Here is a 26899-nt window from a genome sequence, read left to right as displayed (position 1 = left end):
GCACGTTTCTTCAGAGGGGGTTTGCCACTGTCATCCTCTGAGGCTGAGAGTATGTGACTTGCCCAAGATCACCCAGTGGGTTTACATGGCTGAGCCAGGATGCAAACCCTGGTCTCCAGAGTCATAATCTCATGCTCAGACCACTATATCACACTGGCTCGAACATTAACTACACACAATTATAATGAATAACTAGCAAACCCAACCAAACTGTAAGACATAATGAGAAAATCCAACCAAATACACACACACACACACCACTATTCTTACTTGTTGCCATATTTTTCAAGCCCATCTTTATTATAAAAATGTAGCTTTTACAGGTAACTATGGCGGGATACAGACCGCCCCTTTCTCCGACAGATTGGGGCCTCAGCTGCCACAGCGGCAGCCCAGAGGCCCTGATCCGCTCCTTTTCCCGGCCTCAGGGAAGCGGCAAAAAGCCCTGAGACAACCCTAGTACGTCTCCAGGCCAGTGCTTTGCACCGGTCTGTATACCGCCCATATTACTTTTACTTGTAATTTCTGGTTCTAAGGAAATGCAAAACGGTGAAGATTTTATAGTTCCATAAAATAAAAATCTTATAGAAACTTACGCAGTTACTGCTAACAGTCAGCAAAACTTCAACTAAAAGGCTATTGCGATATGTAAATTGTAGAGGTATAACAAGAACATTATTTCAAGAAGAGTTTCCCCACCCCACCATAAAAGAACAGTTTGTCCAATAGACTTTAACATGAGAAAAGCATGTGTGAAGAATGCAATGAAATAATAGTGCCCCCAGGAAAAGTTTTGGATTGTCCTAGATAATTAAGCAAAATGATCTGATGAATCTTCACTGTCAATAAAAAGAAACGGAGCTAAAGGACATCAGTTTTCAAGACTGCATACCTAAGCACAGTCATGCAGGTAATCTTTTTCAGCTGAAGGCATTAATCTTGCTGGGCTAGTGGTTTTTGTACACTACAAAGATAGATAATGCCCATGATCTAAGGCTAATTCTTTCTAGAAGAAGAAATAATACTGGAGTTCTACATAGGAGTTTGTTTCATTTGCTATTAGTTTTTACATTAAAATTAAAACAAGCCTGAGAGACTGGAGCTCTGAGGCTCCTCCAAATGTGGTTATCCCCCCTCTTCCTTTTTACATGGGAAAGTGTTCAATACCACAATGATTTTATCTTATTTTCCTCTTCCAAATGACCCTATTTCTAGTAGCAGGAAAATACACATAAATGATTTTTGTGGGGTTTTGGGCTATGTGGCTGTGTTCTGGAAGAGTTTATTTCTGATGTTTTACCAGCATCTGTGGCTGGCATCTTCAGAGGGTGGTGGCATGGAAGAGAGTGGGGCATATATACTGTGTGACCCTAGGATGAGAGGAAGTGATTTACATGTTAATCTGTGTGTTGATCTGTTGCTGAATGGCAAGGCCTCAGGGTATCCATTTAATTAGTGATCCATTGGCCGCTGGGAAAACACCTGACCCTGGGTGGTTTTCTTTGCACTTGCTGGGTCTTGATTTTGGTGTTTTTCAGGATTGGTAGCCAACATTGTTTATATCCAGAATCTATAATTTAGGTGATAATCCTTTATAGTAAAATATTAAATGGTTTTAAAGTCTACATGATCAAAACTGTGGCTATGGTTGTCAGGATGTTACTGCACTATTGTGATAACTTCACATGGGTGAAGAAAACAGCCATATTTTAATATTTATCATAGTTCCAGCCAAGAATGACTGCTTCTATAAGACACCAAGGTAGACAGATAATTAAATGCACATTGTTTTCCTCTCTTTTCATTATAGTTTGACAACATATAAAGGATTGCTTTCCATCAGTCAACTTTAAATGTTTCTGCATCAGTTCCAAATTTCCAACAACCTTTGTTCCTTTCATACTTTCCACTAGCTTCTCATTATGTTGGCAATGTTACTTCTGTTTTGTTAATAGTAAAATATATATATTCCACAACACTGAAAGCCAAATTCTGCAAGTTCATCAAAGGCAGAATGAATTGTGCAAAAGTAATTTGATATTATAACTAACAGTACAATCTAAAAAAGAACTGAGTTTGATATGACTTATTCTTAGGTAAGTGAACATAGGACTCCAGCCTTAAGCAATCCAGATTAACCGTAAATTCCCGTAAATTCTAGTAGAAGTCAGTATGGTAAAAACTGTGCATGTGGAGAAGACCAGTAGACTGCTAGTCAAGGACTAATGCACTGTTGATGAAACTATTTCTGCTATGGGAAGTGTGCCAGCCATTTGCTGGATTTTAATAGCAACACATTTTATATTTTTCACCATCTTTCTCTTTATGTTGGGAGCATACCCCTGAACTAATCTGTAAGAATGCTATCAGCTTCCAAATTTGGAATCCATTTCTATCCTTTTACTGTATATATAAGAAATTGAAAAGTAAAACTGAAAGGGGCATTTACATTCACAAATTAAGAAAGTTCCTGGGGAATTAGTAGCTGCCAATTTTTTTTGAAAACTGGTTGAGAGAGAAGAGTTGGAAAAAACTAGGGCCTCTACTAACAAAAGACTGAATTTATTGTCATCATTTTTTGTTTTTTGTTTTGTTTTTGCAAAGCTCAGGGAAGATGTTATTTAATGTTACATTGCTGGCTTAATAGTCAGATCTTTACAAGTCATTCTGAAGATAATGTTAAAAGTCATGTCCCAAATGGATTGTTTGTTTGTTGTTTATTGTTTAACATGTATTGATTCAGACTTACGACAATCGTACCCAAGGGTTTTCCTGGCAAGATTTGTTCAGATGACGAAGATTATCAGACCAGTGCTTAAGCGCTGGCAAATCACCTCTAAAACATTCAGTTCAGAGGAAATTCCCTCTCCCTGGATTCAGTGACACTGGAGGGGAGCCGCCGATCTCCTGATGTTGGGAAGCGCGCCAGGCTTTCACACATGTCCACTTCCTCAATGTTTTAGAGTCAATTTACCAGCGCTTACCCCACAGTAAGCATTACTGTGATAATCTTTGACATTCACCACTGCCTTCTTCTAAGGTTGAGAGAGAGAGAATTGCCCAAGGCCACCTAGTGGGTTTATGGCTCAGCAGAGATCCAAACCCTGGTATAGCTGAGTCTTATTCCATCACTCAGACCACTACACCAGCTGCATTATAATCTAGCTCCTCTAGATAACAGTACAGTACAATTTAGAAAACAAAATTCCATATAATCCACTCACTTGTGGCACAACAGTAAAATCAAATGAAGGACTGAAATTGATGCTTTATTGAGAAAGGCAGGATATTAAACAAATAAATGGAATCAGTCAGCAGCAGAACACATAATAAGCTTAACACTGATGGGAAACATGACTGATGGAATTGGATACCAATATTTTAAGGAACTCACATCCCCCGGCTCTGCTTTAGAGCCTACCACACACTCTGGGCCTGGTGGGTGGTGGCAAAGAATGGGAAAATTAAAACCCTAAGTAGCCTGTTCCAGAATTATACTGTTAATACTGTTAGGGAAAGAACCCTCTTGAAGCCAACTCCATTCTCGATCCCTTTCAGTCTGGTTTCCGCCCACGGCGTTCTACAGAGATGGCTCTCACTAAGATCTTAGATGATCTTTTACAGGCCAAGGCTAATGGCCTTTACTCTGTTCTCATTCTTCTTGATTTGTCTGTGTCCTTTGACACCGTTGATCACTGCCTTCTAGTTGATATGTTTTCTGACCTTGGGTTCTCAGACTCTGTTCTCGACTGCTTTAGATCTTATGTGTCAGATAGATCTTTTGCAGTGGTCATGGGTGGTCAGACCTCGTCCTCTGTTCCCTTATCTGTTCGAGTTCCTTGGGGGTCTGTTTTGGGTCTCCTTTTGTTTTCTCTCTACACATTGTCCCTAGAAAAGCTCATTAGTTCTTTTGGTATTTCCTATCATTTGCCTCAGATGTTGCTGTCAAATAACCACAGTACAACATGTTGGAAGTAAGGCCACAACTTTATTTGCAAACAATTGGTAGGGTTGGCACAAAGCATAAGGTCAGGATCTGTGCAATCAAACCACCCGATGTAGTCTGATTATCCAAACCGGGCACCCACCCGGTGCTTGGGATGACCTAGGGGCTAAGGAACACAACTTGACCACAAACCTTGTCTTGCATTCACCAATTCACAAAGCCCCTAGTCACCGGGAGGCGCTCCTGCATTCTGGCCCCCGCAATGGCCAAACGCCTGCCCTATTCGCCCCCGGGTACCTATTGACTCCCAAACCAGAGCTCCATAGCCCTGGTACCACAACATGCAGATCCTGGCCTATGCTGCCACCAAGTTGTGACTAAAAACCACCTAACAACAGCGGTGGGCAGGCGGGAGAAGCACCAAGACTTGCTCCCTTCCACAGCTTGGCTCCGCTCTGCTTGAAGCCAAGCAACCGACTGAGGGAAGGGGCCAGCAACATGGCCTTATATAGGCCTAAGCCCCTCCCTCCCTGCGAGCTGTGCGGGGCCCCACCTCCAAGGCCCAGCCCACCAATGGGCAGCCTTGGAGGACCGGAAGCCCCGCACCAACAAAACCGGCTCCCAGAGCGTCGCGGAGCAGAAGGGCTGCCCCTTCCACCCCCGCGCACCAATAGGGAGCACTCTGGGGCTTGTAGTCCAGCTGCGTCTAGCGGCAAAACGGTCTGCCTGGCGAGGCGGGCGACCATTGCTTGTATGCCGATGACACTCAGCTGTATCTTTCCACGCCTGGCCTTTCTAGATGCCTGAATCTGCGGAAATAGAGGGCCAACTGTACTATGTATGCTCACTGATCACAAGTATGAATGTAAAGAATAAACATGAATCTCTCTGTCCACAATAAGACAGAGTGTCCTGACACACTAGTCCATTGGGGTTTTTTTTTTGGGGGGGGGAGGAGGTAAACTGCTACAGGAACTGAGAACTTCTTGGGGGGGGGGGCAGGGGAAAATCCATTTGCACAATATATATTGTCCAAATAGCAATGCATTTTTGTGTAAATGAGATTTCATTCAAGTGAAAATACAGTTGGCTCTCCTTACCCACAGATTTTTTATCCATGGATTCAAGCATCCACAGCTTGAAAATATTCCAAAAAAGTATAAATTCCAAAAAGCAAACATTGATTTTCCATTTTATATAAGGGGCACCATTTTACTATGCCACTGTATTTATGGGACTTGAGCACCCACAAATGTTTGTTAACCATGGGGGGGTCCTAGAACCAAACCCCAGTGGATAACAAGGGCCCACTGTAACATCATCAAAATCTTGAAAAGGAAAAAAAATCATAATATTACTCAACAGAAAACATTTTGGAATTTTTCTTTAGTGTGTGCAAGAATAAGTGTAGATTTACATCCCTGATCAACAGAAATGCCTGAGCTCATGTAACAATACTGTAAATGTGTGCAGCCGTAGACACTAAGGCAGCTAGAAGCATTTCTTGTTTCATGATATAATTCTGTGCTGATGATAAAGCTTTAATGAACTCATAAAACATGTCTATCATATTAGTCAATGCACCTGGAGCAACTACTATTTTCTCACCACTTCTCTAGTTTCTTGAACTTTGGTCTTCCAGGTGTTTTGGACTTCAACTCCCAGATGCCTGAGGTGTCTTTGCCAATGGTTAGAGATTCTGGGAACTAATGCATGAGCAACTCCTGAGTGCCACTGCTCTAAATGATGCACAAACACAAACATCTCAAAAATCTCAAGGAGAAAGAAATGTGGATGGGTCCTTCCAAATGGTCATAACCCCAAATTAATTTTTTCACAAGTGCTTTTGTTGCCAGTCTCAAGACAGGATGAGCAGGAAAAATAGCATTACCACACAAATTTAACTCATAAAACATGACGTCAACAACAGCCTCAAAAACAATACAGACAATTCTAATTAACGAGACATACGAAAAAGGAGGTGTCTGTATCATGCACAAAAGCGTGTTTGACAGGCCTTTGTCTTCAGAACCTAGTGAGAAATACCATACACATCTCAATGTTTCCTAACCAGTAAAACTTGCTCGAAAATGTTTTGGAATTGTTCTGTATCTCTGTGTGATATGGCATTCACACTGGAGAGAGTTTTTTATCACACTGTTTACCTCTTACTGTTCCCTTCTAGTTATAAAGTTGTTGCTCTTTAATTTGCAAAGCATGTGTTCGTGTCTTCTTTGGAGTAAGGGTACAGTGCTATCTCTTCAATGTATTGGTTTATAGATTCATCTTTTAAGATAATCCTTCTCTATTTCCCTTGTAAGTAGTTTTCTCTGGGAAAACAAACTCAGATGAGAGAACACAGGTACTGTGTGTATCAAATAAGGGAGATAATTACCTTTCCTAAATTCACTGCATTTTGTAAGAAAACGGAGTTTTCCCTACCTGCATCCTTTCTTGTTCATATTTAATCAATTATATTTTATTTTATTTTATTTCATTTATTACTTCCCTATTACATTTTATCCCTATTACATTTTACATTCAATAGATTGTTAAACAATCTACTATATTTTTTATTAAAGCAATTAATAATTTAAAAAATATTGAAAGAGTAGGAAATAAAGATATCCTCTGCTACCTGGAAGATAGAAATACAGCATTTGAACCCCTCATTTTTGCTATGAAATAAGTGTTAACAGAAAAGTCTTTAAAACTATGGCCTGTAGGTGGCAGAAGATAACAGTTGCTAAACCTTCTAGGAATACACATACATTACTGTTCGTAATAAAATGAGCAACATCCTCAATGCAGAAATAGTATTTTTGTCAGAACAGTGTAGACAAACATCAAAAATAAACAAAAGTAATACAATATTACTATAGTAGGGGAAACGCAGAGAGAAAGTGAGTTTGCCCATATTATGCTTCCTCTCCAAAGGCTATCATCTCCTAAGCTATTCTACACACTAAGTATATGACAGCAATTCTATTATTAGTTTTTTGTGGTGTTTTTGTGGATAGTCTATATTCAAGTTCATATATATTTCTCCATGTTTTTTTTTAAAAAAACTCAGCTAAGCATAATGTGCCTTCTCTGAATGAATGCCTGGAGAGGTAATGGACAAAATGTTGGGGAGGGTGGGAGATAAGATGAATGTGCTGACTGTCAAGAGAGGGATGACACTCAGTCAGCCCCCACCCTTGCAGGCACTCCTTTTCTGGGCCTCGGGGGCTCTCTAGCCCAGGCAGGTGGCTGTTTCCATGCCCAGTGCAGCCGTTTCTCACCCACCTGGGTGCTTCCTTGGCCCATGCGGTAGTTTCCCTGGCCTTGGAAGTCCCACCCTCCAGTAGTCCTTTCCGCATGGGGTGATCCCTGGTGCAGTTTCCCCGCTGACTAAAGATGGCAGTGCACATGCTGGTAACCTCAAAGCTGGACTTCTGGCAGGCCTATCCAAATGATTTTTAAATTGTGAATTTTAAATTATGAATTTTAATATGGTTTGATTGTTTTACTATGTATTTGTCTTATTTATTCTTTTAAATTGATTTTTTAAAAAAAAACTGGTGTCGTGTGTTTTTAAATAATGTTGTTTGTTGTATATTAATCTGTTCTCTTTCCTCATCTATGGGGAGAAGCAGGTAAGAAATAATAATAATACAAAATTATTATTGAAAGACTAAATGCACAATGTTATTGTTAACATTAATACATTTCAAGATTTTTTTCATATAAAGTCATCCAAACCAACCATGTTAACAGAAGAAAGCAAAATATCCTTCTTCTGCCTGTAACTATGTTAATTTCTCCCTTTTCTTACAAGACAAAGATCTTACAATCTTACATTTGTTTAGCAATGGCTTTTCTCTTTGTTTTCTGAGCCATTCTCTGACTTTACAGACGTCAAATGTATTGTAGCTTCTGATTATTTTGTCTATTTGGTCCTCGAATCCTATTTTCCAATGAGATCCCTCATCTGTAAAAGGAATCACTCCAACAACAGGCCAAACGTTATGTTACCAATATACAAGAGTTCCATCTCTCCAGACAAAATGAGCAAAAAAGTTCAGATTTCTTTTTTTTTTCAAGCTTAACTTCTGTTATCCATATTCTCTTTTCCTAAACATTCCTCTTTATATTAATAATCAATATGGAACTTCTATATATTTTACCATAAACAATTTTATATATTTCTACATTTTTCTAAATGTACATTGTGATTATGGAAAAGAAATATGACCCAAAGTCTCATTTTTAATTTAAAAAAATCAAAGCCCAATATACAGTACTAACAGATGCAAAGTAAACTTCTTACCTGGCATAAAAGTCCCCTGGAGGAATAATTTCCTGAAAAAACTGTAACTGGTATAGGTAAAGTCCAATTAAGTGGCCTGCACTGAATATGGCCATTAACACACAGAGACAGCTGAATATCAGCGGATCAAATACTCGGCAGCAGGACCACCACGTACACAAACCCAAAAATAAAAAGAAATACACAGCTGAAGTCAGTGATGGCACCATCATTCCTATTTTTAAAAAGAAGGAAAATGGTAGATGATTACTATGCTTTAAGTTCATAAAGTTTGTGCTACAAGAAAATGATCTATTAAATTTATATCTCATATTTCTAAAGAAACAGGGCCAAAGGTGACTAAAAATAAAATACAGATAAAACAATATAGTTTTAATTTCAACATACAAATAGATAAATTAAAAGAGATATCCAATAAAATTTATCAGTAATAAAGATTACCCACCAGTTTAAAACCCACTTCAGCCATAAAACAAATAAGACACCAAAAAGCCTCTCTGAATAAACATGTTTGCCTGAGGTGCAACAACAACAACAACAACAACAACAACAACAACAACAACATAGATAAAATTAATCTTCCTGCCAAGGAAGTTCTAAATCCTAGGCAAATTCCAGTGATGTGCTTTGATAGTCAATGCCAGCAGAGCCAGAGCTTTCCCTCTCTCCCTTTTGATGCTCCACCCAAACTCTAGAGGTTTCCCCAACTCTCTGAAGCAGAGTTTCTGGTGCAACAGTGATTGAGGTGGCAGGAAGGGGTTCACAGATTCAGTAGGATCTACAACTGGATCTTAGCCCCTAGGCAGTGGTTCTCAACCTTTGGTCCTCTAGATTTTTGAGACTTCAACTCCCAGAATTCCTGAACAATGAACATACTGACTGGGACTTCTGGGAATTGAAGTACAAAACATCTGGAGGCCCAAAGGTTGAGAACCTCTGCCCTAAGGGAAACTCTCTTGCGATCCTGCCCAACGTGCCTCTGGTAGCTGCAAAGAGAAGGGATTATTTCAAAGGATTAAAAAGTTTGGCAGACTCACGTGAGGGAAAAAGGTCTTCCCTATATCCTGATTTATAGCTCCTACCTGTACCTTGAAATGTTACTAGAAATGGATTGGTAATAAGATTTAAAAAAAATACACATGGAAATGTGTGTTTTGAGAAAAATACATTTTTCAATATATTTTATATAATTTGCACATTAAGTGTAAAGGTCAGAGACTGTAAGTATCTTCATGAGAAATCAGGATTTTCTGTTCTGTGCAAAATTCTATGCATGTTCAGATGAATGTGAAAACACCTGGACAAGAGAGGAAATTTTGGTGAGACATGTGTTCTCACCTTCCTAGGTACTTGATACCCCCATAGGTTCAGGGAACAGGTGTGAACACGTGTGACTATAAGGGGTAGGGTACTGTTGGGGGTTCAGGGACTCTATTAAAACCAAGGAGAACTTGAATGACTGGTACTGCATTGCTTATATGCAAGAAAAGCAACTTATCTAGCCCCAAATCTCCCCAAGAACACTGTAGTTGATTTCCAGATTTTACAAATTCTTGTTGTAAAAATGGCCTCTCTTGGGCCTAAAATAGCCCCTAAAAACATGGGGAAACTGATCACATGCTCCTAGAAGGTGACTGGGGATATTGAGTCAAAATAACTACAAAAATAATTCTAGGGGCTACATATAAACCATGGGCCACATGTTCCCCAGCCCAGCCTGTAAAATAATGCTCCTAGCAATAGCTAGAGCAATAGCTACAATGCAGCCTTTGTAGCCACTGAGCTGCTTTTCATAATCCCGTGAGGATACCTAAATCCATGGGCACTCAAGTCCCATTAAAAACAGTGGCATAGAAAAATTGTGTCCCTTATATAAAATGGTAAAATCAAAGTTTGTTTTTGGAATTTTTTTTAAGCTTTTCAAACTGTGGATGGTTGAATCCATGGATATGGAGGGGTGACTGTATTTTAACACAAAAGGCTAAGTACAGTAGTGTGATGCAATTATAACTCCATGTAAATCAAACTAGCAATACATTTCTCTACATCTGTTGAGCTGATGAATGAATGCAGCTAGTATCTACAAAATAATGCTCAGAACACTGTCTGTACAATTTTAACTACTATGCAAACCCTAAGCAATGAAAATTCAGGTCCTATGTAAATCAATCTGGCAGTATATTTCTTTTAACTAAAGAAGGACCATTTTCTGTTGCTCAGTAAGTACTAAGGCCTGATTGTGTTTTTCACCAAATCGACTTTTAAGGAGCTAGCTGTTTAAAAGAAGGGCACCCACCTGTTGTACCAAGCAGAATTGTAACAACAACTTTTCCAGCTGTAGTTATAATGTTGCCAATAATCTCTTTCATTCTGGAAGCTACTGAAGCAATTCGACGCAGCAGTTTTAATTTTGTGGTTTCTTCAAATTCCTCTTCCCCACATTCATCGTCCAAGTCTTCACATATTAATGCATCTTCTGCCTCTATCCTCTCTGCTTCACTCTGAAAATGAGACAAAATGTCAATAAGGTATAATGAACACATTTAACACAAAACGGATCTCATCTAAAATATCTATGGCTGCATCTGCACTGCAGGAGTAATACAGTTTGACACCACTTTAACTGCCATGGGTCAATACTTTGGAATTCTGGGATTTATAATTTTGTGAGACCTTACTCAGACAGTGATCTGTCCTTTTGACTCCAGAAAACACCATCCTTCTTGGTTTTCTGTGAATTAGAGTAGTAGTGGTGATGATGGTCTCCCAGTTATTGCTGGACTGCAATTCCTGCCATACCAAGTCAGCGTAACACACTGGTAAGAAATAAAGCTGTATCCCAATGACATCCAAAGGATGTCATTATCATCCCTGCATGAGTGAATCTTTTCTCCTCAATCATTTTCATCCAATATATTTCTGGCATAAAAGCCTCAGGGATGAGAACTGTGGGACCCTTTAGATGTTTTCAAACTGCAGTTCTCAGCAGCCCTAGCAAACTACTGTATAAAGAAAGATGGCTAAGAGCTGCAGTCCAACAGCATCTGAAGGGGCACATAATCCTAAGCCATCTTTAGCCCTTATTGCTGTTGTCACAGTGTTCCTTCTTTTAGATTTCTTTACTGGATTGTATTTTTTTTTTTTTTACTCTTTGCATGTTGCATCCACCATACTACCAGCCATACCGCCAGCACCATGTCAAAGTAGGATACTCACACATCACAGAAAAAGAAGAAAATGTATCGTCAAAAAGAGCACCAAAGATAACACAGCTACTATAAAAGTGGTATATGCTAGTTTATTTGCATAAAATTCCAGTTTCTCTTGGGACAGTTTTATTGTGTTAACTCTTTTTTAATGAGTATATCCAGTCCTTGAAAAACAGAAGAAAAAATTTAATTGTTAATTAATCCCAGTAAGAGCAGAGACATTGTATCAATGGAACTTCCAGAAGCCTTGACTTACTAAATTTCCATTGAGTCTATAGGCTGATTCTAACTGGGACTCTAACTGGTTTAAACCAGGATACAAGTGGCTTTGAAATGGATGTTTATTCTGGATTTAACTTTTTTTTCTAGTTTTATCCTAGTGTCTAGCAATATTATCCTATACTGGATTCACACAATATTAAGACTATCAATTTCTACAGTAGCAAGTAAACCACGATATATCTGCATTGTTCTTGAAAAAATGTGACTTCAACCAAACAACAACAACAACAACAACACACCCCGTTACTTCCTTATTTATTTCATGTTGTATCACCTATATTCATTCCCTTCAAAGGATAACCAATGGCCAGAAATTATCAGGAAAAGTTTAGTAAACTGTGAAATAAGCATTAAATAAGTGCATTGATCTGGTATACCTTCACCATCTGATTACTTTCACCAATTTCACTAAATATGCCTCTTGTATATGGAATGACTTGGTATCATAACTAATACAAACTTTCATTTTGTCAACATTACCCAAGAGGTGACCAGTTGTTGGATTGCCCAAGTCAGAATTGGCCATTGGGTGGAAGAGTGGGCGCTCTGTCCAAACAACACCTGGAGGACCACAAGTTTCCAAACCTTACACAGAGTTCAATAAACAATCTTAATGGCTTTTACAGCACCTTAGGAATAAGAGCATATATTCAACTGGCACATCAGGCAGTTCTCAATATGAAACTGAAGAATTCTAGTAAATATGACAACTGGTGGGGAATCACTGCTACGAACTGTTAAACAATGTTACTTTGTTTCAGCAGTTAACTACAAAAATATACTTAACTTAAACCAAATCATAGAGGTAAGACTTCAAAACCATAGTGACTGCACTGTGATTGTGATGGAAATAAATAACTCTAAAAATTCTAAACCAATTTTCTATTTTAAACATATGAAGGTTGCAGCAAGCATTCACAACATGGCTTCAGTCCTTCTTAGAGTCCTAAAAGCTTTCCCATCATCACTGAAAAAGTGAATAAAATAATAAATGGATAATAAAACCGCTCTGTCACAGAATGATTACCCACTCATGCCAGTTGTTATACTACCGCTCTGCCCGTGTTTAGTTTATTATTAATTAGTCTAATTAAAAAGATTGTATGTACAGCACTGTGTAAATTTACAGTGCTTTATAAATAAAGGTTAATAATAATAATAATAATAATAATAATAATAATCTTTAATTTTTAACTGTAATATGTTTAATTCTTTTTTAAGGGGGGATGTTGTAATTTGATGTAATATTGTGTTTGGATGTTTTAATTGTTAGCCGCTTTGGTTGTTTTATTACAGAAAAGCAGGATATAAATAAAAGTTTTATAAATTATTTATTTATTAAAAGTACAGTGGTCCTTAGGGCTCTTAAAAATGTTGACATTAGGTGCAGTTTGTAGCATTAATTCCTAGATTAACTAGGTTAATTCCTCTTTATTTTAGCATATGTGGATTATGAATGGCCCTTAACTAAATCAAACCTCTGGATTATACACATCTGCTAAGAGCACAAACAGTTGTATGCAATGTGAAGTCGAAGGTTTTCATGGCCGGCATCCATAGTTTTTTGTGGGTTTTTCGGGCTATGTGACCATGTTCTAGAAGATTTTCTTCCTGACGTTTCGCCAGCATCTGTGGCTGGCATCATAATGATCACCAATTAGCAGACACTAATCCTCTTTTGCATTAGCCTCCCAGCCTGAGGCCTGCCATCAGCACAGAACAATACACATGCAAATCACTCCTGCATTCCCAGCCTCACACAGTATATATATACCCACGCCCTTTCCAAGCAAGCATTCTCTGAAGATGCCAGCCACACATGCTGGCGAAACGTCAGGAAGAAAATCTTCTAGAACATGGCCACCTAGCCCGAAAAACCCACAAAAAACTAAAGTTGTATATAATTTATAATATACCAATAAATTGAAAAGATGCAGGTTTATATTTTAATAATACTATACGTGCCAAAAACAACATAGCAAAAACAAATAGCATTGCAATATTAAGTCACAAACAGAAATGATTAAATAGTAAGCCACAAGAAGAAAAAATTAATGAACAGTAATCCATAAGGAGAACCCTGCCAATACATGACAGGAATCCAGGTAGTACTCTGTTTCATGTAGTCAGGTAAAAGACTAACTGAACAGAAAAACAAAAGATTACTTTATATTCTTGCAAATTGGTATATACCAGAGAAACATCTAATCATAAAGAGGACATACCATATAATTTGATCTGTTTACCTTTACATAAAGCATCTTGCAATTGTATATTAATTAATTTTTAATACATTTAATATATTTCTTATATGCTCTTATATAGCTTTTGCTATGTTGCTGTGGGTATATGTGTCACTGTCAGGGTATTTAGGCCACTTGCTGCTTTGGATATGCACACTTATTATTAAAACATAAGTATATACTTTTATATATATATATATATATATATATATATATATATATTGTGTGTGCTCTTAACATTTTTATTTGCACAAAATACTACTGTTGCCCTGCTCTTTATTAGCTTTTTATTAGCTAATGGATTATGGGAACATGCTTTCAATTTTTCCTGAATCAAAGTATTATTTAGAAAAAGAAAAGACCTTCCATTTTTTATATCCTTTGTTCTGAATTGACTTTAGAATCTATTGAATGACAGAACCATATTTTGACATCTTTCCATTTCAGCCTGACAGCCAAATTTACAAAGAAGAGGAGGAAGAGGAAGGACCAATTCAGATAATCAGGATACTGATCATGACCCAAAAGATGGATATCTGGTTTTGCAAATCTAGGTCTCAAGCACTACTAGGTTTCCAGTTGCCATGTCAAAGAACAAACTGGCTTTGAAAATCAAAGAGGTTTGAAGAGGTCTGTCATTATGGGAAAATATTTTCTGCATAAGAATGAATCTCATAATTAAGTTTTTAATCAAACATGTATTTGTTGAGTAATACAAATTCAGAATGGTGGACATGATGACAAGATCAAAATTAAATGTAGTACTCTGTTGGTCAGACATTTGGATCAAGTCCAAGAATCTCTCACTGAACACTTTTCTTAAAGCTGTCAAACACAGATAAAGCACAGACAGGAAACACTAGTGCTTCTAGACCATCTGTGATTGCTACTACTGTGTTCAGAGCCAGAATGTCCATTAGATATGTTTGAGACTGATTTATTAACATTTGGCTTTTAAACGTTTCCTCTGATATAGTATAAACATTGATGTGCTGAAATAGCTTCTTATTGACACATGAACTAATAAACCACCCCAGTCAGAATCAAAATTCATTCTTTGTGATACAGCATGCTATGTTTTATTGAGTGTTATGGGTAGTGCACCCATAAGCATATCATACAATAACAACTGGATCCATAGGAAGAAACAAAGATCCATTACCATGATCTTCATTTGTATTTTAATTTATCAGCAAAGTCTTTCCTAGAGTCATTTGAATTGTTACAGTTTGCACCAGATTAGAAAGCCAGCAAAGTGTAGGATATTATAGTAATTGTCTTAGCATCATGAATTTTGAGAGCTGCATTGGCACACAATGAGGTCTTACTTGAATATAGGCACTTTCACAACATACCTATTACATTAGACAAATTAACTACTGTATGCATTTCATTCCAATCAGAAATTTGGGAACTGGGTCTTTAAAAAAATAACCTTATCAGTTTAGAGTTTATTTGTAACATAAGAAAAAATCACTCATGGATTTACTGAATTTACATGGAACAATAGTTGATAAAGTCTTTGTAATAGAACTGAGAATATTAATATGCATTTACAAATTATGTTAGAATGACTTTGAGGGAAACAATTCTATAAAGACCACATGAAGATATTCTTTTCATTAGTCTCTCATAAATTACTATGTAATTATAACCTTTTTTTTAAAAAGGTACAGCATTCAACAGAAAGTTTTTACTTTTGATGTAGAATTCTTTAGTGCAGAGATGACTGCTGAGCAAACATTTCAACAGAAATGCTCCCCGTCTTTAGCAGTAGATATTTTCAACAGTTTTACAACTGTGGACATCAAGATTAGTGTGGCTCACATTTCCAGAACAGAGAGTAGTTGGAAACGCTTTCAAAACAGTATATTATTTAATGTCACTAGTTAACCATTAAATGGGAAGGGCAGGGAGAGAATAAGATAACTCTGTATCTAGCAGTTCTTTGTAGAACTCTAAAATATCTAGGGATTTTTTTTTTCAAAATTAGTTAGGCACTGTACTTTGGGAGCATGAGTACAGTGCCAACTTGCTCTTGAAGAAGGAAGCATACTTAAAGAATTTTTGGCTTTCCCTTTGGCCAAGGAGTTTGACACAAGCAGCATAGTGTTTCCATTCACATCCCTTTTCAGCTGAAATAATGGGAATGAAAGTGAATCTGATATTTCTAAAACAGCATAAAGGCCCTTTTTATATTCACACCATATGCAGCTTTGTTTGCTGATTTCCGCCTCTTACCCCAAATTTAGAAGCAATGTTGTAAATCACAAATGAAGGAGCAGTCTCTCAAACAGCATACTGCATTAGCAATCTCTAATGCATGTTCAATGCAGAATCCAGATCAATTACAGCCAACCATAGGATGCAGGCATACATCAGTGTCAAACTTAAATGCAATATTTATCAGTTATACATCCTTACATAGAGGAGCAACGTCTGAAGGGCAAACTAAAAGAAACAAACAAAAAACATTTTGGTAACTCATTAATATGATTTTTTTTTAAAAAATAAATGGAATATCAGTATATTTGGGTGTTGTTCCTTTTCTGTTTTGTTTTAACAACACCATATCAGCAAGTTTTAGATACTTGCATCTGACATATTAGTGAATAACAAAGTTCTTATAATCAGAAAGGAGTGCTTGATGTAGAATTCTTTAGTGCAGAGATGTACTTTGGAGATTACTATTCACAGTTTTTAAACAGCAATTAGAGACAGAAAAAAATGGCTTTGGTGATACTTATCACACAACACTGTCTCTGCTCATAGCTGCTCTGTCCTTCTAGCATGGTTAGGGTGTCCCTTTTCACTGACAGGAAAAACCTGTTAATGACCTTCCGATCACGCTAGTTCCCAGGTGCAAAATATTACTGCCAGGACAGTTATGAGATTGGCAGTCATGTGGTGTCAGTGTTTCCTCCTCTCCCCTTCCCCCTCACTATTCCCAAGCAGCCTAACTTACTTATGTTTTTCCTGCTAATTCTCTTCTTCCTTTTTTAAAACTTAAATCACTGTAGAAGAGATCCAGAATTTTGTGAACAAGTTAAAATTAAAAATAAATAAAAATGCAATAAAAAACCTGAAAGGCATACTAGTTAGGGCATGGGGCAGGAAGGTGGGTTAAGAGGGAGTCGAGAAGAAAGCATAATGGTGGAGGAAGCTCCAGTTGTGTGATTGCGAAGATGTGTGATAATGGCTTCTCTGAAACCAGTGTTTCAATTTCTTTTAAGTGATTCAGTTCCTGTAAGAATGGGGCTCGTATGGCAATGTCCTTTGTCACTATTTTTCTCATCCTCCTCATCTGTCATTATTCATCGTATTCCCTCAATATGAATAGTTGTTGGGATCATCAGTGGTTATAATGATTGCAAATTGGTTGTGATAAACTTCTATTATACAGTGAGCATTGATGGAGACAGCTTTTTTCCCCAATGCATTCAAACACTCTGGAATCAGTAGGTTTGGAAAACTACTTGCTACAATTTTACCATGAAGCAAGACTGAAATGTCACTTAGACCTGTCCAACAGTCTACAGTCTTCCTTAAAGAGGAGTTTAGTGCTGGCACACTGTTTACTTTACATGCACACAAGTCCCATTTTGAATGGGGCACAGAGGACTATTTTCTTGGCCTTGTGTACCACCCCAAAATTACCCACTGACCAGGAGATTTCAGGCCCTGGGAGGGCCCCTACTGCTCCTTCTTATCACAGCAAAAAGGAGTGGGTGAGGAAACAATTCAGAAGATGAAGACACAACTTCTCTGGTCTCCTGGGGGAAGGAAAATGTAGGTGTACTGCATTTGAGAGCACACCTTTATTTCTTTGTCACTGGCTAAAACCAGCTGCGACTTCAGAGTCTCAACTACATCCCTCTCCTTCTTGTCCTTCCAGTAAGCAAAAGCAGCAGGGGTCTCTCCTTGGCCTAGAAGTCTAAAGTATAAATCAACAAAACTGATATCCTATTTCTGTCCTTTACCCCCAAGTTTTCCACATAAAACTGCTTCTCTCCAGCCATTTATTCCTTGATAGAAATCAAAGACATGAAGTAACTCACAAGAAGAGAAACAGCATTCTCCCTAACATCTTTGCCGTGTTTTAAATGGTGCCTGTGCACTTTGCCTGAAGCAGCATTTAAAAGGAATAATCTTAAGAAGCAGAGATTAGTGCTTAGGAATGGAGTGTGGCTTTGGGGCGACCTCCGGACTCTTAGGACCCATGCATCATTTAAATAGCATACCTCCAAAGAGACCCGATGCAGCTTTATTTTGGCAGTCTGTAACAGGCCATAGAGACCAAAAATTGCAGTACAAAACAAAAGTGCGTACCACTGATGCACATGTCTGAGGAAGCTAAAGCTAGGAAATTTTATCAAATGAACTGTCTTCATTTCAAGTCTCCTACAATTTCAAGTTAGACAGAGTTCTAAGTGACTTCTATGCCAAGTCCTCCTTCACCGGTTAAGGCTACATCTGCATTGTTTCACATAAAAATTGCCATCTGTACCAAATCAGTATCTTAATTCTTGCTTGTAGCTGTGAAGCAAAATGTTCTTTTTCTTGCTTTTTTCACCTTTTACACCTTTTGAATCACATTGTATTTTGCAGAGCCTGCAGTCTGGGCATTTCTCCAGCTTAATTCACCTGCTTCAAATTGTCTAAAACCCTAATAAAAAGAGCCTGTAGATGAGCATGTTCAAAATGTGCAACCATTTAAAGGATGTGATGAATTGGACAGCAGCCTAGAAATATGCAGAATTTTTAAATTCTATAATTCAGCACTAATTAAAAACATGTCATTGGCTCATCCCTGGACAGAATTTCCCTGTCCATGAATTACTCCACTTCCTATGGTCCAGCTCATGTATATTTTCTTTTGTTCTGGATGGACGTATGCTTTACTTGTGGTTAAATATGTAGTCCAGGACTCCTTTCTGAAGAACTCTAAGCCATATCTGAATTTTTGTGACCTTCCACCCAGGCAATACATTGTCAGTGGGTCATTCCCTTCCCCCTTCTAATATCATTCTCTATCTTTGGCTCCTGCCCATTCTTGCAACTATTTTCCCACAGAATTTCCCTCCAGCTCCTTGCCTTTCCATTAAAATGAGACTATAAATTTTGAAAGAAAACTGTGATAGAGTCTTGCTGGTCAGGATCCTGAGTGACAGTGCAGATCAAAATATATATTTGCATTATTGCTTCACTGCACATGCTGCGTTTACAATGGAAGTGTTTCTATTTTTCAAGCTGTATCACATTCAGTCACTGAAGGTGCGAACCCAAAAATATCAAGTTGAAGACTGCTAAAATGGAATTTTAGGTGTTTCCCCCTAACACATTGTTCAAATGTTTAAGTATTTCTATGTTTCAATACTCACAGATATGTCTAGATATGATCTTAAAAGCTTTGCTCTGTATAGAAGATATGAAACACTGTGACCAGTCCTCCTTCACCTCCTTTTTGTCCTTCTATCATTCTTCTAAGTTTCCCTTTTCACCTCTTCATTGCCTTCCCAATCCCTCTGTCTCCCTTGCATTTATTCTGGATCTCCTTTCTAATAGTGTTTTTACAGTATTTAAATTATTTTATATGTTTTAATCTATGTTGTACACTGCCTTGAACTTTGGGGAGAGGTGGATAAGCAATAAAATGTATTATTATTATTATTATTATTATTATTATTATTGTTAATCTTTTTTCAACAGAGAATTAAAACATTAAATCAATCATTCAATTTATCCATATCCCTTCTTTTCCCCAAAAGCAGAACTTAAGGTGCACATACAAATAAATATAATTAATTAATTAATTAAAATTCTAATTTCAATAACCATATAACCATAGTGCCAGTCTGTACCAGGCTAAAGTCCAATATCTAACTCAACACAAAATAATATTTTAAGTCAGGTTCCCTAACCTGCTGAATAAGCAGGGGACAAATAAGTGGTGGCGGTGGTGGTTACCACTATGAGTGCACACTGTTTCAAGTCCCAATGAGATGCAGCATGCACACACAGAGAGAAATACAAACATGCTGAAGGAGAAAAGACTTTGCCAGAAGGAGGCACTCCAACCAGAATGTGCCTGAAAGAGCTGCCAAGTGGAAGGGTGATTCACAGGGAACAACAAATGAGTGCGAGAAGGAAAAAACCACCACCAAACGGAAATGGGATGGGTATTTATCTACTCACAGTGCTGGCTGCTGCGACTCCAGGCATGGGCAGTAGGAACATCTAAGTAATGTGGAGGCAGGAGCAGCTGCATGGGGGTCTCACATTATGTACAAAGTGCTGCTTCTCCTCGCATTCCACCCCCCCCCCCCCCAATTTGTGTTGCTGCTACTACTGCCCAGGCCCTAGAGTTGCAGGGACCCGTGCTGCTACCAGAAGAACACCATCCAATTCGATGCTGGCTGTTGTCGCTCCCTTTGCTCTCATATTTGTTCTTCCATGTGAATCCTGCCTCTCACTCGGCAGCTCTTCTGACATGTTCCGGTGGCAAGACTGCCCAACACTGTTCTCCCTTGGCATGTTTGTATTTGCATGTGAGTGCATGCTGTGAACAAGTGGTGCTCTTCTTGCCTGTCTCCCCTTTCTTCCTGACCAGACCCCCCCCCAAAAATTCTTGCACCTCCCCCTTTGAGCAACAGTTGCACCCCCCCCAGAGGTCATGCTCCACAGTTTGAGAACTACTGATGTAGGAATAACAAGCACTAAACAACAGGATAAGATTTTTCTCAAGCTAACCAGCAGTAATGAACACTACATGGGTGCTGTACAATATATTCTGAAGCTGATCTGCAATATTAACCAGGACCCTTTAAAGGCTGCCATATGCTATCTTCGTAACTTCAGCCACTTACAACCTGAATGTGAATATGGTGTTGGGGCAAGGGATGGGTAAAAGTTGAAAATCACAGAAATAGGACATATTTCACAATGAGCAACACCCCAGTTAGAAACAGTAGAACTGCATTCCTTTTCTGTTGCCTTTTATTAGGAATCAGGGAGGAACAATCTGGTGTCCAAACCCTGATGCTCTGGGGTGCATTTAAAAATAGTTTCTCAACAAAAATCAGAAATTTATCTATCCAGACAACTAGGTAGGCCACTTGGTGCTTTTTAACTGCAGCCTCTTTTCCTTTCCTCCTTCTCTTCACTTTCTTAATAGAAAGTTAAAAATAAAATAAACAAATTGGCATCCTACTCAGTTGTTGAGGCTGGCAGCCTGGAGCTGTAACTCTACATTCACTTAGTCGGTAGGAATATGTGCCATCTAATGGGCTGTGCCAGCCACTCAGCCAGCCACACTTGGAATATGCCAGCTCTCTACATAGTATCATTCGGGGTGGGGTGGGGGGAATAGGTGCCATGCGGAGTTTCTTTCCTTCCATAAATTCTGCAAGCATAAGGATGAGTGTTTACACACACATACACACATGTGCTTGCTCTCTGCCAACCATTGCAACGCTTGCCATCTCTGGAGGAAGGAATAATAGCCATTCACAGCACAAGTTATCCCCAAGAATGAGCTAAGGCTCTCGGTTTCTTTTTAATAGCAGAGATTGCTGTGGAGATATTAAGACATTATACTGTGTAAAGTGTTCACACTTTATCTGCACGTGTCAACTGGAATAGAACTCCTTTTGTTGCTAAAGAGCTCCCATAGGAATTATGAGAATAATATTTTGAACTGTCTGAGAAAACTTCAAGGAGAGTGAAAGATGTGAGAGAGGAAAGAGATCAAGTAGAGCACAGAGAGAGTGTATGGATTTTTTTTAAAAAAGCATCAACTAGAGAAGACAATGGAGGACAGAAGTTGGAGCTGGAAGAGAGGGCCATCCAGTCCATCCCTCTGCCATACAGGAAATCACAATCAAAGCATCCCCAGCAGATGGCCATCCAGCCTCTGTTTAAGGATCCCTAAACAAGGAGACTCCACCACACTCCAAGGGAGTGTGTACTGTTCCACTGTTGAACAGCTCTTGCTGGCAAGAAGTCTCTCCTAATGTTGAGGTGGAATTTAATTAGATGATGTTTAATCAATTTTCAAAATTTTGTAAATGAGTTTTGGTGGATAGACCAAATTAATCAAACTCTTTACACAAGTAAAATTTTTATATTTGTAATTGTTTAAGTGGAGCTAATAAATTTTCCAGTGAGTTGAATCTTATGTGAGTCCTATTGGATTCTGTACTGGATAGCAGCACTATCTTATTTTATTTTATATAAAAAAAAATAGTCATGTACAAAAGGTTCCAAAATCACTTTAGTATTTGTTTATCAGGAAGCCTGAATATCTGAACAAGGTAAACCTAGAATGCCATTTATGAATACACTTACAATTCATTATGTATGAATAATTGTGCCAGATTTGTAATTTGTATACACTGTATACATGCTGATGTGAAAAACCTCTACCTTTCTTGCATATAATGTCTGAACATCCCTTATGTCATCTAACACTTTTCCCCAACTCTCACTGAGCACAGCTGCAATCCTCACAACAGCTGGTAAGATATTAATTAATACTGTTGTGAACTATCCCTGTCAATAATGCTGATATTTTAGTTTGTATATAAGTAGTATATGTGCACTGAAAAGGCTCAGACCATTGGAGCTCCCCAACATGTGGAAATGTGTGTGTATATGCGTGTGTGTGCATGTGTGTGTGTGTGCAGGCAGGGGAACCTATTAATTCATTCCACATAATGGCTTCCACACAAGATTAGTGTCCTTTCCTACACAAAAGTAACTTTCATGCAGATTTTGTTTTATGTAAAAAGCTGATATAGCCTCAAGACATTTCTGGAAGCAGTAATATACAGTACTGTCCATTTTTTAAAAAATGAATCTGATTTCCTGTTGCATCACTGGGCTACCATTGGAATAATGAGTGTCTGTAAGGGGATAGTACTAAACTTCAGTATACAGTGGGCCCTTGTTATCTGCTGAGGTTTGGTTCCAGTCCCTCATGGATAACAAAATGCATGGATGCTCAAGTCCCATTAAATATAATGGCATAGAAAAACGGTGTTCCTTATATAAAATGGCAAAATCAAGGTTTGCTATTTGGAATTTATACTTTAAAAAAAATATATATTTTCAAGCCATGGATGCTTGAATCCATGGATAAAAAATCCATGGATAAGGACGGCAAACTACATAGACTGCAATTCTACACATCTATGCTAAGATAAATGTCCCAAGGAATTCAGTGGGATTTATTCCCAGGTAAGTGAGGGACGAAACAGACGGCCGAAAAAAGCCCACTTCCAGGTCTCATTAGAGCAGTGTTTACATGCCATATGCTCCAATGACAGCCAGAAACCAGTGTGAAGCCGCCCAGCTGTCCAGATGTGAGTAGCTTCAAGGCACTCCAGTGACACTGTGTTTAGATGCCGCACACTGCCAAAGTGGCTTGAAGTCAGCTTCAGGCTGCAGCAGAACTGCAAAAGCCAGCTTTTTTCCAGCTCAAAAAGTAACAGATCTTCCAAAGCAGCGGCTTCAAGCCACCCCTTCTTGCCAGCCTCTTTTGCTCCTATGTACAGAGGGACAGCATAGTGTATTGGTTTTACTAATAGGGTTCAGATTCATGTTCAGTCACTGAGTGGCCTTGGGCAAGTTACACTTCCTCAGCCTCAGAGGACTGCAAATGCAAACTCCCTCCTGAATAAATTGTGCCAAAGAAACCTGTGATAGGTTCACCTTAGGATCACCATAAGTCAGAAATGACTTGAAGACATACTACAACAAATATATAAAGAATCTGCCTTAATTTCTCTGGACAGTCTACATTTGTTGTTAACTACCCTTGAGCCAATCTCAACCCATGATGACCCTGCAGATGAGACATCTCCAAAACTCCCTGTTATCCAATGCTCTGCCCAGCTCCTGCAAACTCATTCTTGTGATCTCTTTAATAGAGTTCACTCATCCAGTATGTGGCCTTCCTCTCTTTCTACTTCCCTCCACCTTTCCTAGCATTATTGTTTTTTCCAGTGATTGATGCCTTCTCATGATATGTCCAAAGTACAATGGCCTCAATTTTGTTATCTTGGCTTCCAGGGAGATTTCTGGCTTGATCTGTTCTAGGACCCATTTGTTTATCTTTTTGGCTGTCCACGAAATCTTCAGCACCACAACTCAATTGAATTGGTTTTCTTCCTATCTTCTTTCTTAACTTCCAGCTCTCATATTCATACAAGATAACTTTTTGTGCTCAGGTGTATATTTTTGCATTTTAGGATCTTTTCTAGTTCTATCATAGCCGCCCTCCCCATTCTTAATATTCTTCTGATTTGCTGGCTGCAGTCCCTGTTCCTATCAATGTTTGATCCCAGGTATGAGAATTCTTTTACAATTTCTATTTCTTCATTGTCTAGGTCAAATTTGTGAGGGTTCTCCATGGTCATTATTTTCATTTTCTTTATGTTCAAGACTGGCTTTGCAGTTTCTTCCTTTATCTTTCTTAGTAGGTGTTCCAGTTCTGTGATGTTTTCTGCTAGTATTATGGTGTTGTCTGCATATTAGATTGTTGATATTCCTTCCTCCTATTTTCACTCATTCTTCTTCTGTGTCCAAGCCTGCTTTTCTTATAATATGTTCTTCATATAAGTTGAACAGGTAGGATGATAAGATGCAGCTTTGTCTGACCCCTTTGCCAATTGGGAACCATTCTGTTTTTCCATGTTCTGATCTGACAGTAGCCTCCTTGTCCTGAGTACAGATTCCTCATCAGGATTATCAGATGTGTTGGCACTCCCATGTCTTTAAGAGCGTCGACATAGACCTACACAGACCTGTCCTATAGTCTACAGTGTACATAGACCCCAAATATTCCAATGGAAGCAAAGTAATACAAAAAGAAACCAGATGATTTTTATGCAACAAGAAAACAGATTTTAGGTTAAGATATAAGGAACCTAACACTGTTCTACTAATTATGCAAGCACAGTTACTAACAAGAGAGAGCAGGGACCAGAAAATATCATTTTATATTAAAAGTCATTTGCACAGGAACCAAGAAATATGTATATGGAATCCCTTTTTACAATTAGAGACATTTTTGGGAAGCACGTGAAGATCATTTGTTACACAAATGGTTTTTCCCCATTCACTGAAATGCCTCCAGAGAGAAGGTTTTCCCACACTGTAGTGGAAAAGAGCATAAAATTGTAAGACTGAATTAATTACTTTAAAAGGTATATATAAAACTGAAGTAAACTTGATCATGACACAAACCAGTCTTTTAATGGTAAGCTTTACAGTGTAAGTTAAAATGTGGTACTTACTTTAATGACGTCTAGATATTTTAATTTGTACATCACTTGAGGCATTCATATATAAAAAAATTCCATTTAAAACCACATGAATACTGTCATAGCTAATTGCTGTACAGATTGCCTTGAGCTACTTGGGAAGTAAAAGATTCAGTTAAAGCATAAGTTCCATTTTCCAATTAATTTTATTCCAGAATTAAGGCACATTTCCAGATAGCACCTTTTTCTATATCCAAAAACATTATTGTTGCTATTTCCAAGCTTTAAAGTATGATGGAGAACCTCCAGCTCTTAGGCTGGGTGTTGTCCACAGTGGTTTAGACTCTGCACAAAGTCTTCAAGCTTTTTCTGCCATTAGCTCTGGTTATTTGAAATTCTAAATATCCTACTGAGAACTGAGATGTGGGTTGGAGACAGGGAAGCTCTTCCATGTAACTATACAGATACGCAAGCCATTGTAAAGGGTTTATTTAAGAACTGACATGCAGTTTCATGAGTTCTGTTGTGTATGTTGGTGAGAAAATGTTCTAATAGATTAGAATTACATACAGTGGGCCCTTCATATCCACGGATTCTTCATCCATGGATTCTAAGCATCCTCAGCTTTAAAATATTCCAAAAAGATATACATTAAAAAAAAAAAACCAAAAACAACAAACCTTGATTTTGCCATATTGTATAAGGGACACCATTTTATTATCTACTATATTTAATGTGACTAGAGCATCCACAGATTTTGGTATCCACGGGGATTCTGGAACCACCCCGCTGAGGATACCAAGAGCCCACTGTATTACTAATCAGTTTCTGAGATTTTTTCCTTCCTTGTATGCAAAATAAGTGTGTCAGATAAGCTGAAACATTAAAAGCTGCCTTATGAAAAGCTTTGACCCATTTAATTGTATCGACACACTTAAAAACATTTCTTTCTGCACTTTCTTTCTCACAATTTTATGGGCAAAACAGATTCTTCTTCATAGGTCCCACAGTGGAATGAGTCAATTCCCAAGGCACAGAATTAGGATGGATCATATAATTCAAAATGATCCAGGCAATATTTATTATTTTTAAATAAAAGATCTACTCCTTTTGACATACTTTTAAAAACATAATACAAAAAATAACAAAACTAAAAGAAACAAACAACACAGCAGAGAGATGAAATAAACTCAGCAAAAACAGCCTCAGAACACAGCATCTAAAAGATCTTGACAAAGAAAAAAGTACTTAATATGGTGCCAAAAGAACAACAAGCTTCGCAACAGGCAACCCTCACTCTGAAGAAAATTCCACAACTAGGGTAACACATTTCAAATGATATTTCTCAAAGGATATCTCAAAGAACAGCACCTGCCAGGGTTCTGAACACATGTGGAACTTAAAAAAGACCTCAAAAGAAACTCTGCACAGTCTCATGTAGGAGAAAAAAGTAATTAAAGTCATCTCATCTCAAGCCATTTATAGCATTAAGGATGAAAATCAGTAACCTGAATTGGGTTTGAAAACAGGATCTCTTTTGCCAAACAGAAATAGAAAAAACAAATATCTCCTTCATATTGGGTGCCTGCAGAGTTCCTTGGCCCTTGCACAACAGAAGCTCATGCTAAGCTCCACTCATAAAG

The 26899-nt window shown here is 38.1% G+C and overlaps 1 protein-coding gene across 1 annotated transcript in view; it reads right to left on the bottom strand.

Moving 5' to 3' along the window:
• Nucleotides 1–26899, bottom strand: part of LOC149317196 (piezo-type mechanosensitive ion channel component 2-like) — a 285183-nt gene that overhangs the window by 101698 nt on the left and 156586 nt on the right. Inside the window, exons 6-7 of the mRNA XM_089517023.1 lie at nucleotides 10555–10759; nucleotides 8259–8472 (exon numbers count right to left, since the gene is read on the bottom strand). Of these exons, the coding sequence (XP_089373149.1) occupies nucleotides 8259–8472; nucleotides 10555–10759 (419 nt within the window). The remainder of the gene's footprint in view (nucleotides 1–8258; nucleotides 8473–10554; nucleotides 10760–26899) is intronic.

This window comes from Sceloporus occidentalis, unplaced genomic scaffold (genome assembly GCF_023333645.1).
Source record: "Sceloporus occidentalis isolate IW3139 unplaced genomic scaffold, rSceOcc1.0.p SCAF_3, whole genome shotgun sequence".
Classification (NCBI taxonomy): Eukaryota; Metazoa; Chordata; class Lepidosauria; order Squamata; family Phrynosomatidae; genus Sceloporus; species Sceloporus occidentalis.
This window is presented reverse-complemented; position numbering and strand designations above follow the sequence as displayed.